This window comes from Rhopalosiphum maidis, chromosome 3, assembly GCF_003676215.2.
Source record: "Rhopalosiphum maidis isolate BTI-1 chromosome 3, ASM367621v3, whole genome shotgun sequence".
NCBI lineage: Eukaryota > Metazoa > Arthropoda > Insecta > Hemiptera > Aphididae > Rhopalosiphum > Rhopalosiphum maidis.
The window spans coordinates 4,175,252-4,196,886 of record NC_040879.1 but is presented as its reverse complement, the minus strand read 5'-3'; the positions used below and the strand labels follow the sequence as shown (position 1 = coordinate 4,196,886).

At 25.9% G+C, this 21,635-nt stretch overlaps 1 protein-coding gene across 1 annotated transcript in view; it reads left to right on the top strand.

Annotated features, from left to right (window-relative positions):
* Positions 1 to 21,236: 21,236 nt before the first annotated feature.
* Positions 21,237 to 21,635, top strand: part of LOC113559665 (serine-rich adhesin for platelets-like) — a 246,841-nt gene continuing 246,442 nt past the window's right edge. Inside the window, exon 1 of the mRNA XM_026965418.1 lies at positions 21,237 to 21,353. Within this exon, the coding sequence (XP_026821219.1) occupies positions 21,273 to 21,353 (81 nt within the window). The 5' untranslated portion in view covers positions 21,237 to 21,272. The remainder of the gene's footprint in view (positions 21,354 to 21,635) is intronic.

The window sequence follows — 21,635 nt, the reverse complement described above, 5'->3', positions numbered from 1 at the left end:
GTGTTTACTCAAATTTTGGAAGAAATACACAAATCATATAATTATTATAATCTGTTTTTAAATATTATACTCTAACAAAAAAATTACCGCTATTTCATAGTACCTTGGAACAATTATTGTTTTATAATTCATAAATTATATAATATATACTTAATATATTATATAAAAACGGATGTTATTTTCTCAAAAATATCAACTATTTACAATTTTTCAATATAACATGTTAGATTCAGAGCGGTGTAATAAACGTATTGATTATATAATTATGTGTATTCTGTGTGTGTGTGTTTGTATATACACGATAATAAGTAGTTAATAAAATTCTTCGATTTTCAACTTAAAGGGTGGTTTTGGATAGAAAATTGGATTTGTATATGTTGATTAATTTTAAGATATTATCTAATTATAATATGAACCTAGTTATTCACTCTTTATTATAGTATTTTCAGTAAGGCGTTAAAAACTCAAAAATTAAAATAATAATAATATTTATATAATATGGTATAATTAATATATATTTATATACATATAGTATAATAATTGAATACTAATAATATAATAAATGCAATGTTTTCAGAAAACAATATGTACTAATAATAAAATAAATTACCTTAATAGCTAGACAGAATATAAAAAAAAACAAATCACATAATATACTTAGTGATAGGTATAAGATGATACTCTGACAGATCGTTTCCATTCAGAACCGTTTTTGGTGTACAACTGTACAATAATATATTATTGAATTCAAATTTAACACATCCACAACAATGACCTACTCGACTTATGTAGAGAATAGCAGCATCTACTTGCTTACCCTTTTTTTAGTTCTAAAATCAAAATAAAGGCAAAAGGCAGTAATATCAACGTGTTTGATTGATTGTTATAAAATTATATTATAATAATGTGACATATTATTTGAGTTTATTTTATAACTACTCCCTATAATCCCTAACATAGCAATAAAATGGAATCACGAGAAAAATATTGTAAAAATTATGTTAATCTTACTTTGCTTAAAATTGTTGTTGAATTGCGTATAGTAAAACTTAAAAACGCATATTCCAATTTCATATTATCATTAGTATAGATTGAAAATATGTTCTTGAAAAGCAAATAATAACGTGGCTAATTTTATAATTTGACTGGAATGTTTTCTAATTATCAATTACGTTATTTTTTTTTTTTATATAATGTCATCTGCACTATAATAAAAACGAAAATCAGCCGAACGCTATTTTAACAATATCTTATGTTACAACTCATATAAATCAGTACATTTTATACATAAGCACATTAAAATAATATAATATAGTCATATTTTTTGCTTAACAGTTAATATTTATATTTATCCAAATTTGAACAACGACTCTTATTAAAAACAACTTACAACTGTATGGGCGCGTTATCAGAATATGTTAATTTAATAAAACGCTTTTAACATTCGTTAGGAACCAAATAATTATTATTATCTATGAAAATTGTTCTAACGTATCGAAAAATGAATAAACTTAGAACTAATAATAAGTATTTTGAACATGACACTAAAGATTTTCAAGATAAGATGTATCCATCATCTTGATTACAGTTCCAGACAACATTATGATATTCGAATATACCTACATGGTCGAACATTAATTTGTTGTATTATTATTATCAATCATTATTTTTGCCAACAAAAAGTATTATTTCGATACGTCTGTAAATATTATAAAATAAGTGTCTGAGTGTTCTAATAAAGGAGAATTCCGACGGTATTATTAATTATTTAGTTAGAGCTACGGTATTAATTAGGTAGATATAAATAAATAAATACAAATTTAAAGATACATTAGTGAAACCGACGAAATTATTGTAAGTTACTATTACCTTCTAACTATTGATCAATTACCCAATAGTTATTATAACTTCGATATTCAAATATCTGTATCAGCGTTGGGAGTTTATCTAGATTCTAGATAAATATTTAGTTATCATTTATCTAAATAAATAATAATGCCAAATTATCTATATACCTTAGTTAAAAATTGCAATTATCTACATAATTTGTTGTATTCTTAGTTAGTTCAATTATATTTGTTATTAATAAAATATAATAATAATCGGTTTGCCGAAACGTATTCTGTTAATATGTTAAAAAAATATTTCTTTACACGAGTTTTAACTTCAGGCAATTGTTAACTCTCCCGATTTTAATGGCTTGTAAGCTCTCAAGGGCTTATTTCAGTACTAGGTACCTGATGAGTATATGTAAATTCTTCTGAATCTATAATAACTTTGCTTGTATTACATTATAATTATATCATTAATCATTATAATTTAATGTGTATAATACAAAATATAATATATACATTATACATTATACATAGTAAATACAGATTTGAAAAACGTCAAGTATATACATTACAATAAATAATAAAATAAAAAATAATATAAGTCAATTTCTTTAGTTGCAGCTATATCCATAGTCAAGATAATAATTAAATAAAAAATTATTAGTTATAATATATAAGTATAATTAATTTTTTTTACAATTCAAACACACAAATTTTAAAAAGTCAAACATATAAATTTCACTGTTCCTGTAGATAATAACTTTGGACTTCTCATTTTGAATAATATATAGTACGAAACGAACTTCAGGTAAAAATAATGTTAACCCACAAGAGTTTACCATCAAAAAAGTATACTATACAATCGGGAATGTCCACCATTGTCATCATTATCTTCATTTTAAATTTTACCTATAAAATAATCATTATCATTAACACTCCGCTCAGAAGCTAAAGTTACAAATCTGAATGGATAACCAATACAGATACCTCGATAGGAAAAGATGAAAACACAAAAATTATCTGATTTAAATTTCAAGAAGATATTAAAAAATGTATTATCCCAATAAACCTGATTTGTGTTAATATTTATATATTATTTATATTATACATTCTTATTTAAATAATTGCACTTATTTAACAATAATAATAAAATATTTTCATATAAATTGTAACTACTATTAACACATTTTTATGAAAACAACACAATACAAAACTATCAATAACAAATTCTAGTAAACATTATACCACACACTAATATATTTGAAGTATAATAATATCAAATCATTTATCGAACTACCTTTATATAAAGCACTTAATAATACCAGCCATATATGTACATTATAATATTGTTACATAAAAACCTTGGCTAGTTTATAATATAAATTAAATGTATCTATACAATTATATAAACTTCTAGTGTTTACGTACGAAAAACCATATGCGTAAATCTGATGGCACAATGTTATTAATTATTAACAGTATCACTATATTACAACAGAATTTATAACAAACCATGTTAATTACTTATTTACAACTCTAACATTTATTAACAAGAGATATGGGATATAATCTATATATTCTATATACAGGTTACCGAGTGGTAATATCAATACTTTTGTTCAAGATTTATATAGGTACAATAATAGAAACAATTAGAATTGAACAATAATGAAACAATGGTTTTAATTGGTGAAATAAACATAAACTAACTGGATATCACATTATTAACATCTGTAATGAATGAAAAAGACCCTATATTAATCGAGGACTATTATATATTTTTTTATCCATTACTTAATTATAACTTGGTGATATTACCTCTCTGATTCCTGTGTCGACTTGCTTAATGAAATCGCAGTTCGTGTTCAAGATGTAACGTGAGGTGATTGATTTATATATTAAAATAATTACACCTTTTTATTTAACTATTTTTTTAACAACATTTAATACACGTACTTTAATTTACTATAAACGTATATAACTAATAACTTATTATTATGTCTTATTGCATGAACGATCTGCGTAGTCTCTTACACTCGCCTTTGACCGTCCGTACAATAAGACAACAATGATGCGTCTGTCCCTTGACCAGCAGACTGGAGTCCTTATATAGTATAATGTTGTGTGTGTGTGTGTGTGTGTGTGTACAATATCTTATCGTTAATGGTTAATAGTTGTTATAATTATCTTGTTATACATTTTAAATTTAAAAAAGATATGATGGCCTAGGCGCACATCATTACACATCTGAATATCTGACTAATCAATACATATAAAGTACAACAGTATGGGGGTGGTTTGATTATTTATTTAAATAATAAACCATCTATAGGTCACACAAAAGAGAGACGAAGAGCAGAGCTAATTGGTAAAATTTATTGGTTGTCAGTTATAACAGAAACTGATGTGGTTTAACACAAGACTCAAACAAGTCAAACTGTACAATATAGTAACCACCATTAATATAATACTATATTTGTGTTTTGAATTAGGTATTAATAAAGTGTTATACATATCAATATAATATTAATACACAAATTACAAGCTACATTTCATCTTAAATGTTGGACAACTGCAGAACAAGTTATCTACTGACCCTCCTTCCGGTGTGTGTACCTGAAACTATCTCGAGAATAGTTCAAAACTGATTATCCCGCCTGTTGAAGGTAGGACATAAAATACATCAACCGATCGAATAGTAAAATATAACATTCAAATAATATTATCTATTTTATGACAGCGCTGATTATGATTACCAAAATTCCGTTTTTTTGTTTTATTATTATATTATTTTATACATACTCGTACAGTTGATACTATAGTCTAGTGTTTCCCAACTTCTTTTACTCGCGGAATCTTTTTAGGAGCTTGAACGTTTTTTGGAACCCCCATATAATTTTTGGAGCTGTTCTATGTCAGAATCATAATTCAAATCAAAAATATTATTAATTAATTTATATTTTCCCAAATTTCTCACGGAAGGGTAGGTAGGTCCGCTGTTATTGACTATAATTATCGGCGATCGTCATGATCGATCGGCAGATCACATGATATAACTGCGCGAAACCATGGTTGTAAATTTTTCCAGACTTATTTGAAATAGAGTTTATCACTTATAGATATTAATGTTTCGTTAAAAATCTTAAAATCTTAATTTTATTGACGGTCTGTGAACTGTTTTAAGAGAGTTTATTAATTAAATAAACATTTAATAATGTTTGATAGAAAGTTCAGGTTAAACGTGCAAAAAAACTTTTTTTACTTTTAAACTTTCCTATACCTACTGTTTCGATTCAAAAAAAAACCACAAATATATTAGTTGGGTTATATTATATATTTTACTAGAGCGTGAAACTGCTTTCAAAAAAAATAATAATAATTTAATAATACTTAGTGGTAATTAGATTTTAACGAAAACAAAAACAAAACATTTAATAAAAAAAAAGTTTTATTTTAGCAACAAATATCACAAAAACAATATTCTAAATAAACTCAATATTAAAGAATAAAATTCGTCCTGCTACATCCAACAATACAGATTATTTTGAAGTATAAACATTTACAGCGAAGATAAAAAATATAGAAATTACTCATTTGCGCCAAAAACAAAAATAATTAATTTGTTTTGGGTATAGCCTATTGTGCCAAAATAAAAACATTGTATATTTTACCATAGTACTCGTATATTTACGACAAATTGACCTGCGTAAACAATAATAACTTGGTACAATAATTGTGCTAAAATTCATATTTAAAAAAACGTCACACGTTAAAATTTGTATTGAAAAAATTAAAAATAAATAAAAGTATTACAGTTTACATTAAAAAAATATTCAATTTTATTTTTGACATTATAATACTTAGTTATGACCGTCAAATAATATTTTTATCTCATACACATTTGTTTCAAATAATAATTAATTATATATATTTTTTTAATTATAGTTTAATAATATGAATTTTTAAAAATAATTATCAGTCATACATATTTCATCAAATAATAATCAATCGCACACGTTTTTTTTAAAAAATAAATAAAGATTTTTTTGTTTAAAACATCTTAATTTTTACTACAATTAAACACAACCATTTGTACATATTTATAAAACATTCATTTTTTTTGTTTTTATAGTTATCAATTGCTTTTAAAGTTATTTTAACCTTGTTTTTACCTGTACTTTTTTTGGAATTTCAAGAATACTTTTAAGGCTACTATTGATTTTGATATTAATAACTTTTCAAAATATTTTTAATAAAATTTATAAAAATATAAAAATAGTAGGATGTGATTTATAAAATAATTCATCAACACAACAATCGAAAACTTCATTTGTATCGAGATAAAATCAAATGTATATTTTAACCACTTGTTATTTGTATAAGCTGAAGTTAATCCCAGTGCTTAAAGTTTTCAGTACTTAGCTAGAGACAAGTGAAAATGACAGTCTATAATTTCTGATAATAACTCTACCATTTTTATAGCGTGATGTATAACTATTTTTATATCATGAGTGACATATAATTTGGTTTCAAAATAAAACTGTAATTTTAAATTGCTTTATTTTCAACATATAAAAAGCAATTTCATATGTTCATGTTTATTTATTATTTAAAATATAAAATACTAAAGTTACATAATATTCATTGAAAAATTTGCGAATTACAAAAGAAAAAAAAAATAATACGAAAAAGTTTTGTAAATATAATATATTGTATGCTGTTGTTATATTTTATCTTACAACAGTTTTACATGATTTGTGTCTTATTTATTATTATTACTATTAGAAATGTACGAAAATAAAATATAAAATTAAAATTGAATATTGCAAAAATAGTTAATTTGTTTTTTTTATATTGGGTAAGTATATTAATGTTTATATATCATTTTATAATAATATTTTATAAAAACAAAAGTAAATGTTTGTAACATACCATGCCTTTTAATAATGTTTCCATCTCGAATAAATATCTTTATTGGGCATATTTTATTTGAATAATGTCACCGTTCAATATTTTTAAAAGAAAGATACGCCAATATATACTTATGGTCATTCTCTACAACCTTTTTTCCCTCTTGTGCTTTTCAGAAGATCAATTCTTATAATTTATAGTTTAAATAATTTAAAAATAAAAAATAACTTTCAGACGAAAATATTGTTTGATCGTGTTTAATATGTAACGTAACGAATGTCTGATGAAATCACACTGTGATTGTTTTTATGCGAAAATTTGAGAAATAACGATATCTGATAATAGAGTAACTACACCGTACACAAATTCATAAAACACTGATATACAACTTGTTTACAGTCTGTCTATTCAACAATATACAAAACTTTAAAATCTGTAGACTTATAAAAATAATTTTATTACAACGCGTCTTTAAATATGAATCACACCAAATCGTTATTGTAAAATGTTTACGCGGGTAAATTTGGTGCAAATAGGCTGTATTCAAAATTAATTTTTTTTTTTTGTGCAAATGGAAAATGACCAAAAATACCATGTTAACTCATTATGATCATATTATGTTTTTCAAAACATTACTATAGTTAAATCAAAAGTTATATTAATATAATTTTACTGTAAAAATTACTTTAATTAAGCAAGCAGGTCTGTTGTCTTATTATTATTGTTCGATTACACAATTATAATATTTTAAAATACTATTGTCGTTCTACACATGTGTGTAGCTAAATTGTCTATACGTTACGCCGAAAAGCAGGGTGTTAAGATATGGTTTCTTTGTAACGTCATACAGTGGAATCTTGACGTCACGTCCATACGCTACATGGAAACGGTACTTTTACCGAATTGTCTTCTTCTGTACGCGTCATATTGCCTAAGGTGTAGTATTTTTATGATAATCTATAGCATTCATCACAGTGTGTGTGTGTGGCGTTTTTTTTTTTTTTTTTTAAGAAAACTAGTTTATATACAATTATTATAAAACATAATTTTATATATATGATCATTTATTTTTTTTAATAAATCATTTTACATTTAAAATAGAGTATTTTAGGTTTTAGATTTTTATATACCATATAGTCCATTCAATTTATATATTTCAAGCTGTACTTTTAAATTTAATTAACAAATAGGCAAAAATTCGGTTTCATTACACTGTTGTATTTTTGTTTGTTAACGTGGAAGCACGAATGTTTCATATAAGCTTTAAATATGTGTAACTCTTAAATAAGTTTTTCGACAAAATACATGGGACAAGAAGTTTTTTCTTTAAATTGTTGCCTTCCTTTTCGTTGTTTTTTAGGTACCTACATACAATTACTACAAACAATGTTTAAAACATAATTTATATTCGGTATAATAGATGAAACATATACAATGCCTTGTTAAGGAATATGCCACCTGAGGGTAGATTTTATAATGCTACACTTAACTATCCTCCTACTCATCATATAAAAAAATAAAATATTTTTTTCCTCGGCTCTTTTCCAAAACGACACAAGTAAATTTTATTTGCTATCCACTCATAAATATATAAAAAAATAAACTGTGTAATAAAATATTAAAAGAAACCTTTGGCATCAAATAAAATGTCTGTTTTTCATTCAATCGGGTCCGTAGTTACTCCAACATTATCTCAGTGATAATATTTATTCTTGTATTAGTATGTAGCATTTTATTTACGAATGAAAAATTTTAAACTGTAAATATTAAACATAAAATTCAATAATCATAAAGTTATAATACGATGATACATGGAAAATACCGATGCACTCGTATATCAGGTTTCGGGGACGTATACTGTTTTGTATGTGTATAATATAATTTATAGGTACCTACTCGAAAATAATAATACGAACGAATAAAGAAATGTACCTATTGATCTGAGCAACTTCTGCTGTGGAAACAATAATATTATCACAATATTATTTATCACGTCGAAGACGTGTATGCATTAGTATGGAAATTCATTATTAATAATAATAATAATAAGTATTCCTAAAAATTATTCTAAAACAGAAAATTATAAATCTTTTGTTTTTACCTTCAAAATTTACCACCTGGAGTTACTGCTCTCTATTCTCATCCAAACATTATATAAAGTGATAATATGCTATGTTATAAAATAACTCGAAATGTATACAAAAACTAATCAATAAGTTATTTTACAATATTATATAAAAACAAGTATACATACATTTACATTATTTGTTTTTTGTTTTTAGAACACGAAGTTGGGTTTTATGCTTATGAAAGTTTACATAATCTACTTGATTATTTTTTAGTAATTTATTTTAATACGTAGAATAATTTAATTTGAATATTTTAATGTTTGGTAATTTTTACTAGCATTCAAAAAAAAAAAAAATAAATAAATAAATAAATAAAACCATATATGCAATCGATATATTATATTTCTATATTTTATAGGATTTATGTAATTAAAAAAATTTAATTTAAAGGTTTCTATTATGAAAATTATTATTTTTTAATAATAAAGGTTTATTGTATGCTGTAACTTGTTTTATTCATATATATGTTTTAAAAATATTCCAAATTGGAGTATCTAATAATAATATATTACTATGTGTTAACAACTAAATCGTACACTTAATAAATTATTGAATACATGGAATTTTTAAAAATGTATTATTATTTAAGAATGATAATCACCTGCGCGTATCAGCGTCATGAGTATGAGTATAATATTATAATAAGGTTTATTTTATAAGCACGGTGGCTAAAAAGTTTTCTAATTTGAATGGTAGCGTAGTGGAACCTCCCTATTCATTACAAAGCATCACTACCAGGACGGTCCCAAACAGAAGCAATATTTGAACTGGTCGATCGAAACATCGAGAGCACTACATCCGAGAAAATCCCTCTACCTCAATCGTTTGTTGGTAATGAGGTGTCAGATTTCGCTGCGCTCAAAAACGGGATTTCCAATATCATGGTCTTCGAACTTTTCATATAAAGTTTCTTGCACACTTCCGTTCGAACGAGGTGAGGACACATTATATCAAGCTATCTTATTATCGCATTTATAATATTATATAAATTAATATAATATTATTTAAATGGAAATTTTCAAGAATCAAATCAAGACCACCCGTCAATCGCTATTTCAAACTATAAAAAAATGTTTTAACTCCACAAACGACGGCTTTGTGCGACAAACTTGTAGCATATATCCTCATTACATAAATATATAATGCTAAGGATAACAAATGTACTTTGTCTATATTCTTACAAATTTTGAGTATTTTTAGGTTATATTCATAATAAAAATATTGTTTAATATCTAATGTAATATCTGTATACTATTGAGAACTGGCCCATTTAATTCATTTGAATAAATTAATATTATTATCACTTTTTTATTCTTACCACGATAGTATTAAAATATGTACTAACTAATTATTTAGATCACTGATCAAGAAATAATTTTTATAATATGATTTACAGTGTTATTTTGACTATATGCATTTTATTAAAAATACATGTTTGAATAAAATATAAATTCAAATAAATCTACTTTTTACTATTATTTTTGACACGTTTCAACAATTGCGTAATTTAACTATTCGTGTGTAGTAAGAACACTATAAACTAGATTGAGCTAAGTGTAATTTGTGATTTTTATTTGCTATTAGATTATGAAACATCTACTGTTTTTTTATTAATAATATAGTATATCTAATAAATTTATAATTTAACATATTTTTATAATAAACATAGGCAGTTCAACTAAAATACTAAAATGTTTTCATGTCTTTATCAGTGCAGTACAGTTAGGCCGCTTATTTTGATCAGTATTCTAAGACTACCCGCCGAGATTATCGATAAGATTCAAGAATATTTCTGCCTATATTGTCGGATTTCCGTTGACTCGAAAGGGCAGGTAGAAGAAAACTCTTGTTGGCGTAAGTTATCGCTTGAAAAAAGGTCATATTATGTAAAATCTGTCAAGTCATTTTCGGGACAAAAAATATTACATCTAGGTTAAGTAGGTATAAACTTACAGTAAAGACGTGATGAATAACTCTGGATGCTCCATCACTCGCGTTTTGTTACCGTAAATATTATAACTTGTACTGAGCAATAGTAAGACGATTGCTGCGATTGATATCGAGCGATTTGTACATTATTTTTTTTTTTCGAAGGAAAATAAATATTATTTATTTTATCATTATTGTGGCCGTTTTCAGTAAATGTCCAAAAACGTTTTCGAATGGCTATCGTGCATAGTTTAATATGTAACAGCTAGTGATAAAATGTCCCGAGAAAGTTTACATCGTGATATTACGGTCCTTAGGTAAACCTGCAAAATATATCCGGAACAGCTAAAACGGATCCTGGTTAGACCGATTTAAACAACGCTCGTCGTGGGCGGGGGTGTGGGCGATGATCCAATTTCCAAATAACAAAACGATCGGTTTGTAATTGCCTGAACCGTCGCTTTCCAATGGGCAATTGTAAATTCCATCGTCGATACTTGTACGTTAACTTTACCGGTCAATCGTTGTTGGATTTTGTATTATTATTATTTGTAAATCACAACCTATATAGTTTGGGTATTACACTTGTATGAAATCAAATTGGTATAGGAACACGAAACAATAGTGTTATACTGAAGTGTGCAGTTGTGGTTATAATAGAAATACGCGGTAAAAACTATACAAATAATTATAAAATTTTATAAACAATGTACATGTTAGTTTCGGGTGAATGAATCTATTGTAGTGAGACATCTAAATCTACAAGCAAGACTATTTTCATTATCATCACATTGTCGCCGCACATTATATCAGCCGGCGTTATTTTATTAGCTATATGTTTGTATTATATCAATAAATCAGCACGTGGGGTGTAAAAAATAATAAGACGTAATTAGTTATAAATACTTAAGTGAATTTATAATAATGTTTCTCGTTGTTATTGCATTTAATCAGTTTTTTAATTACCTAATAAATATTTATCATATTTTATTTTATTTTTTTTTAGTTTTATTATTTAGTTCAAGTTTTCATTTCATATTCGAGTAATCTTGTCTCTGCCTTATCCTCGATTTGTTGTTTTATTTATTTGAATTTTGTTAATAATGAATTCATTTTCTGTAATTTTTTTTTTTCTAATACATTAGTGTAACACATTACATTACACTTAATCAGAAAAATAATACTAATAAAAGTGATCATGATGATGAATATCAATACAATGTTATGCATATCAAGACATTATTTATTATTATTGTTATTGAACCATCTATGGATTGAAATATTGAACGAATAAGACTATTATAGTATAATATTAATGCAGTTAAAAACTTGAATCTATAAATAACAAAGACCAGACAATATAATAATTTGTTTTATTATTTTACTTAATGTGTTCCGATAATCGTATTTCAAACATGTATATAGTTGAAATATATTTTGAATTTTATCACTACAACACATTATTAATATTTAACTTTTAATTGCTTGGTGTATCAGGAATCATGAATTGTATCTTGGGTTTAATTCAATGGTCAAAATCAATATTTTTTTTAATAATATAACATAATTTATGTAATTATATTATTTCAGTAAGATTAAAATCTATTAAAAAAAAAAATCATAAGTAAAATAAGTTGTGACTACTATATGGTATGCATTTATATTCAATATTATATTTTTATTAAATCTTAATCTTAACAAAACAATTTTATCTGAGCAACCATTCAAAGGCACGTTAAATAATTTAACTTGGATATTAAAATTATCTTAATTTCGTTTATAGTTTTATGTCATGTTTGAAGTGTTTCCATAGCTAAATTTAGTTCACTTAGCAAAACTTATAATTAATGTTCAAGTTTCTTTTCAAACATTTTTAGTAGCAAATCACCGGTTTATAAAGATATGATAATTATTCATTAATGGTATTTATCTATCAGATGATATTATTAAAGATCGACCTCGCATACGTTTAATTTTAGATTTTATACGAGTCTCTAACATAGTTCGTTGGTATTAGTAAAATAAAAATCAATTATAATTATTCTGTTTTTACATGAAAATTTATATTTAATAATGTAAAATTAATTTATTAACCACTATTATTTACTATTTTTTTTTTATTTGCCTAATTTATTATAGCAAAAATTATGTAGGCATAAATATTCATATAGTTTATTTTATTTGAATTGATTATAAATTGTACCTATTTGATTTTTATGCAATAAATTATTTTAGAGTGTTAGCCAAAATGTATTTATTTTTTTATTGTTATAAACGATATCTGTAGTTGATCTATAATTTAAGTACAATATACAAGTAAAATAATCATTTATAACTATACAACTTACTCTTAAAACCTAATGTTTTTTAACTTATTAGTCTAACTAAAATATTTTACCTTTATTTTTATAGCAAGCAGAATGAATATTATATTTTATAGTACTTTAGGCTTTTTTTACATAATCTATATCAAGTTTTTTTACTTAAAATATAGTATATTCAAATCATATTTAAGCCTTTTAGGTAATATGCAATTAGTCTATATTTCATTATAAATTAAGTTTAGAAAAAAATCTCAACCATTTTATTTAAAATAAATAAACTTAGAGAATGATTGTTTTGGTTAGTTGATAAAGTTTTGTCGAAGTTGAGAAGACGAACTATAAGGTAAGATCAACATTATTATTATTTTTTTTTTTGTATAAAACTTGAAATTATGTTGCAAATAAAATAATTAAATAATTACAACACTTTATTAATACAATTAAATTTAACTTGATGAACTTGGAATTACTTGATCCTGCATTAGTGTAACTGATTAAATAACTAACAATGGATATGGTTAACATTATAGTTTTCAACTGTACTCTTATACCTGTATTTAAAGAGTTCTACAGAAATAACGTGTGATAATGTGATAAATTATTTTTCTTTATAACCATGCATAGGTATATTATATATTTTTAGTGCTTTTTTTAATTTTAAATTAATAACTTCAATTGAATATTTATTTCATTTTTATATATATACAAAGATTATACTAATTATAGGCAAAATAGTGTTGAAAATTATTTTATAAAAATAGGCAATCCATACAAACAACCACTAAGCACAATGTGGAAAGTTTAATAACTATGATAAAATTACATTTATTTTATTTATCTATTTATTTAATAAGGTAAAGAGAGTAATATTATATTTATGTAAATATGAGTATGATCACATTACATCTTATCACATGATTAGACTTTATTAAAAAGTAATTGTAAATTGTTTATATAAAGTTTAATAAATATGTGTAATGAAAAAGTCGTAAGATTCTTAAAATAAATAAAAAATGTATTATTCGTATACATTTTTTTTATTATTGTAGCTAACATGTATAATGTCTACACAGTAAATATTTTTACGTGAGTAAAAATTTTACAGTCAAAGACTATGTAATCCTCCTTTAAAAAGATGATGTGAACATACATTACAATTTTTAAGAAATACCGACTATGATCATGTTTTATTAGGTAAAATTGATATCTTTGTATGAACATTTCACGCATAAAATATTAAAATTCCTTGATAAAAAATTTGTAATATATTTGTATAAATATATACAACTAAAATTAGTCATTATTTAAAAAATTTGTATATTGAATCAATATTATTGATTGTTAAATATATGTGGTTATGAGTACACGCATTATATTAAGTAGTAATAATTATAAATAATTATATAAGACCAAAGAAAAAGAATATATCAAAATTAATCTTCTTCTATTATACAAAGCTACCTAGTTACATTTATTATTAAAAAGTCTTTGAAAATTCATATAGGTGCAGTACCTATATATCTGAATTTTTAGTAATCCATATTAAAAAATATAATAATATGAGCTAATGATTAAAATATATTAATTATGAGTATATATTAGCTACTATGAGTATTAGGTAAGTATTAAGAAATTATTAATCCATAATATTATATTCTTGTGTATTTTTTTTTTTTTAATATCATTTTAACATAATACTCTTATATTATATATGCTATTTACAATTTATTGATAAATTCAACTTGAATAAATCAGCATTAATAAAATACTAATAAAATTGGATTAGATTTTTTTTCTTATTCTAATCAGGTTTAACTTTAAAATTACAAAAATAAATAGGTAAAAACTTTAAAAGCATACAATCATTGAAATTTGAATTTCCTAAATTACCAATTTATTTATTGTTTATTATATAATTGTTAATTATATTGTGTATATATAATACTTGTATTAAAAACTAAATTATAAATATATACATATTTTATTAATTTTACCAATATTTATATTACGAGTATTTTATATTAGTTTTAAACTTTGCACCGCAGTCTTTCTTGACGTTGCGCAAGCCTTTGACCGGGTTTGGCGTGCCGGCTTCCTCTATAAACTTAAAAAGATCTTACCACCTTCGTTTTACTTAATTTTCCAATCGTACCTCACTGAACGTCAATTCGCTGTTCGATACCGCACAAGTTTATCATCCTTATCCACAATAAAAGCTGGAGTCCCACAAAGAGCGATAGCTGCCCCTCTTCTTTTTAACATATTCATCGCTGACCAACCGAACTCACCAAACACCTTAGTAACTGAATACGCTGACAACAAAGCCATTCTTTCCGTCCACGAAAATCCTCTCACGGCTTCTGAAAACCTCCAATCCCATCTTCATGAGCTAGAATCTTGGTATAAAAACTGGAAAGTTAAAATTAACGAAACGAAATCATGGCATATTACCTTTACGCTCAAACACAGAATCTGCGCACCGATATCATTAAATAATATTATAATACCAACCTCGAGTACAAATACCTTGGAGTACATTTTGATTAAAAACTGAATCGGTCACACCATATCCACTGTACAAAACTAAAAGTAAACACCCGTTTACGCTTACTTAGACAAATCTTGCATTCAAAGTCGAAACTCACTCTTCACACAAAACTTAATCTCTATAAGCCCCTCCTAAAACCAATATGGACATATGGTATTCAAATTTGGGAATCCGCCAAAAAATCAAACTTGAATAAAATCCAGATATCCCAAAATAAAATCTTCCGCCTAATTACTAATGCTCCATTTTACGTAACAAATCAAACATTACACTCCGACCTAAAAATGAAAACAATCGCACAAACTGCCACAAATTACTATACTCGATACCACAACTCTTTAAAAAATAATCCGAACAACCTCGCAAAAGATTTGACTTTACCTATTTCTGGAAACCCTCCCAAACGACTGAAAAGAAAATGGTGCCACGACCTTCTCTTTAATTAACCCCATACTTGTATAATATAACGCCTTAAGGAGTGTCGTCAATGGGCGGCTTCTCAAAATCAAATTTTCAATGTCTGTTCTTCTATATTATCATTTACGCCTATTGTACTCAAATTGTATAGATTGTGTAACACAAATAAAAAATAATAAAAAAACAAGTTTTAAACTTACGAATGAAAATTCAGATAAGTGTACAAATTATTTTGTAATATAATAAAGCATACAAATTTGATTTTAATATAATTAATAATAACCAATTAAATATTCAATCTTAAACAATATCATCAGATGTTTAAGTTACTTACTTTTGGTTTTAAGTGACTTCAAAAGACGATGTTTATAATCTAATATTATATAATGTAAAAAGGTATTCCTTCGTTTTTTTAGTAATAAAAAGAGTTGAAAAAGGATTTGATGGTTTATACTTGTATAGTCATCGGGCACTTGCTTTGATGCTATATATAATAATATATATACACACACCTCGGCATCAAACAATAGTGACATAGCGTATTATGATTATTATGATTATTATTGTGTATGTTTGATGACAACAATAAAATTATATTGTAATAAATTGAAATTCTTTACATAAAGTGAATTATAATCCTCGTCAAAATGAATAATAATAACAATAACTAATTAATATACGAGTAATATAAACCACTGTAAAATTAACTTACCTGTCATTGTTTAAAATATATTAAACGAAATAAACATTTTGATAATTATTCGATAATATTAACCTTATAGGCTTCCATTATCCGATCAAACGTTATTCTCCGATTATAATTTTGAAGAACCCCTCTTTGCGATTCAAAAGTATTGAATTCCGAGATTAAGCTAGGAGTCGTGATGCATTTTACGAGAATATTATAAAATAGTTTTTTATAGTTTCCCCGTAATTAGCCGCTTAAATGTATATTGCTTGCGCCTGTTTAAATAAGTACTTAGTAAACTTTTAGTGGTCCAAAACGTCAAAAAAACAAGTAGATACGTCATCAGAGTTTTTTCTTCATTATTTTATTGTTCAATTAAATAATACAATTCCGATTAACCGTATTATAGATTAGCGAGAAGATTTTATGATATTTAAACTCCATATAATATTGTAACACTTTAATGCTTTGCATAGTTTTTGATTTAAGTTGTAAACAATTCGTTTGTATTTATGCTACCTAACCTAAACCCAAACGATAAACACAGGAACTCCACGAGATTTCTAATAGACATCTTAAACTTATATTTTTAAGAAAAATAACAATGCGTTAGTCGGTTGAAATACATTTAAAGAACATTTTCAAAGCAACTTATAAACGGTTTCACATATAGTCGCAGTACACTAAACTCCCTACTCAGCACCACTATATTGACTAATGCATGGTTGTGAAATTACGAAATACGTATTATATAAAAATCACAACGGTTAGGGTTGAGATCGGGTGATCTAAGCTCAGTGTTATTGACATTGTGTTTCTATATTGAGTATTTATAAATGATATTCTCGGAAGAAATTCGATTGTTACTTTCAATGGCTCGCGTTCAAGCCTGTGCTATCCTTACACGATAGGTATATCAAAAACTATAATAGAAACTGCTATACTGTCGCTCACATTTTTTATCCCAGGGTTCTTAAATTGTCAAACAAAATTTCATGTTATGTAGGGTTTTTATGAGTTACGTGTTATTTTTATATAAACGAAAATATGTCGTTTGAACATTAAGTTTTGTTGCCAATTATATTCTCACTATTCACTTTTTTTACTATAATATTATTTTGAGATTTTATTGTTACTAGGTATGTATTTTATTATACCATATACTTATTAGTTATACTCTTATTACATATTACGTAGTTACTTCTAGTCAGTGGTGTATATAGGAATTAATTTGGGGGGAAGGTTAAAACTAGAATATTATAATTAAATTAAAGCAAAAAATTTAATATTCAGGCAGGTTTGCAAAGTGTGCAACGTGTACCTTACCAGTAATAAATTTCAGAGGGGAGGGGTACGAGGGTTGAACCCTCCCAAGGTTTGGTCCCCTCCAATGTACGCCACTGTTTTTGGTAATTATTTATATCGTTTTATCCTTTATCAATGTACTTATTTTTAGACTAGGCTATTGCTTAAAAATAATAGTTTTTTTATTAATCATTAATAATAATTTTTTTTTTAAGCATCAATGTCATTGTATTAAATATAATACTGCCTAAGTACTGTCCTAAATATTTCATAATTACTAATTAATAGTTACGAATGAGTCGTTACATCTTAAAAAATTTTTTATGTATTGATTCTGCACCAGTGAAAATTTTTTGTATTATGTTACTTTTTCTTGGGCAATGCAGTTCTTTTTGCATGACATAAACGAAAATAAATGTCATTATTCTCTGTTTTAGAGTATAATTACACACATATATACGCAAATAGTAAAGATTCTTTTGTAATTCAATTACTCTCTTACCTTTACTCATATATTTTTTAAAAAGGTCCATAAAAATATTTCATAAAGAAATATAAGCAATACACAAGAAATATTTATAAACAAAATTATTGTAGAATTTTAAAAAAAGTAATCCGAGTTCAAGTTCAGCGTAAAAAAAATCTTCCAAAAACGTGTTAATTTTATTTTGCATTAGATTAATATAAACACTCCCCTCCCACAGATTAGTCATTATTTTCTTTTTTTTCGATATTTCACTAAATTATTGTTCGATTTTATTCCGACTTGGGCCATAGACTTATTATCGGTTCTTCAACGATATTGTCGAATGTAGTGACTTGCAAATTTTAAAATTATACTTGCAAATTCTTGCAAACACTTGCTGAACATCGATAGTGGCTTGAACTTTTTGGCACAAGATGGGCGGTCCGATGACGGCTCACACGTATATATAGTAGACATAACCTACATAGAACTACAGAAGAAATATTACATTATATTCGTACCTATAGGCTATTTTGCATATACCAACGAGACCTGTCATTGTAAAAACAAAATAGATGAGATGTGCCGTGTGGTATACATTTTTGAGAAAAACCGTCATTCTAAATCCACTCGGAGATTGACGTATATTTATACAATTGTACAAATTCATAATATATTCAATAATAATATTGGTTTTTTTTCGGCTGCATCAGATATGAGTCAATTTATATATTTATTGAATAAATAAAGTCTAACTTGTATACAATTAAGGTTTAATTTAAGAACGTTGAGAGGAATTCGGCTCAATCAGTTGCGTGTAATCATATGGAACTAACTACAACTTTAAGTGAAAAGATAAAAATACTTTAAATCATAATGATAATGGTTATACATTTTATTGTCAAAATTTTTAAAAAATATTTTAGAAAAAAAATATAAATTGTATTTTATGTGTAAATCTTATTTTATATTGAATTGTTATTTGTTTTTATTTCTATAAATGATGATTACGAAAAATATTACGAAACTCTATTATTTTGTAATAAATCTTGTAAACACAGTTCATCATTATACTTTAAGTTTACAAAGTTTTCGAATAATTTCAAAACAACGAACGATACTTGCACAGCTATAAAAATATACGATACCTACGAAATTTGTATATGATACTTTTCAAACTGCCGGACACAATATTTGGGCACATCGATTTATATCAATATTAAGGTCACAATCATTAGGAAGTTCGAAATATGTCTGCTAAAAAAATAGGGCCAGTATACCAAAAGATTAACACAAAAAAAAGTAAATAGTGTTAATCAATTAATTATAGCTAAAAATGTATATTATAGTTCTTGGTAAAAATTATAATTACTGATGAAAAATTAACAATATTTTCATTCACTCGTTACCGATAGTAACAACTTAAACACAATTTTCTTGAAAAATGTACTTTTATAGATTACCGATTAGTCAAGTTCCGTTTTAAAATTTAGTCTGAAAGTATAAATATGATACAGGGGCTGATCCAGACCAAGATAACGGGGGGGGGGGGCGATCGCCCCAATCGCCCCCCTTTGGATACGCCACTGATATGATACACATGTAGTTATGAGCAAAATAAAACCAAGACCTATACTATTGAATTGTCATATACATATATATATACATAAAAATAAAATAAATTCATAATGCAAATATAAGCAAATATATTTAATTTTTATTTTGAATGATTTTTGAATTAATATGTACATAATATATTTTCAAAATGCAGATATTCACTATCTGAATAAAATTTGTAAATTTTATCATTTCAATAATACGTTATATTGGTATTAACACTAATAATTATTAGACCATTTTAATTTATACAATCTTTTCAGTATAAACTGAACATATTGCTCCAAGTCTAGCAAATCCGTATCAATGTTGTCACTTATTTTAAAGCTAAATAGGTATATAATGAAAACAGACAACATTGCAGCTTAACAATATTTGAATATTTTAGGCGTATGAGCGTTCTATAATAGACTACCACAGTAATAAAATCAAACGAATGTCGCAAAAAATAAAAACGTATATCAAATGATACCCACTATAATGACTCCCTGCCATTAGTTTAATATTCTAAGTAGAAATTTATTTATGGACATAAACTTTAATCGTATCAATGGCCTTCAACGTGTATCGATCGATTTTTGAAAAGTAAACTAATTAATCCAAAGTTACTAATTATTGTACTTACTTATGAAACAACAATATTTAGTAATATTGTTTCCAATAATTCGTTATTTCGTCGAACACTGATCAAAAAAAAAAAAAAATTATATTTAATTTAAATTGAATGCAATATAACTTTATTATGAATAAACTAAATAAACTTAGATACTCTATAAAATGTGCTTTCTGGAATAAAAATTAATAGCACGACCATTTAGGTTTTACAGTACTGGTCTTGTTTTTGATCTTGACATGCAAAATAGATCTTGATCTTATAAGTGTTAGCGTTGTTTTGGTATTAGTCTTGCAACGAGACGATTGAGATTTAGGCGGACTTGCTCATCGCGCCACCATCGCGCGCGCGCCCACCCTTAGCGCGCGACCCCGCCGACCCGCCCCCAACGCGGTCAGATCTCACTTGCCGCCGATCGTCGCCGTCCTCGCAGTCATTCCACGGACACCACCACCAGCACACAGTCGCACAGCACCGCATCAGCAGAGCTATGGGTACGTTCCGCCAAAGGATGGTCGCGATCGCAACGGTCCTCGCAATATTCACCGCAGCTCCGAGCGTTTCGAGATCGGTCAGTACACAATAAAAATATATTTTTTTAATATAAATAGGTATTTTGCCGATTTTATTAAGAAACATACGATTCTTTTTAATTACGATAACAATAACAAAAACGACAGCGGCAAGCGCGATGATCGTATAGTAAATATATTATATTTTTAACGCGAGAGTCTGATGTCTATATACTTAGTATGTTTTTTAAATATATGTAAGTGTATTATTATTAAAAAAAAAATATATATATATATATAAAGTAAAAAAATATATATTAGGTTTTTTTTCTTTTTTTCTT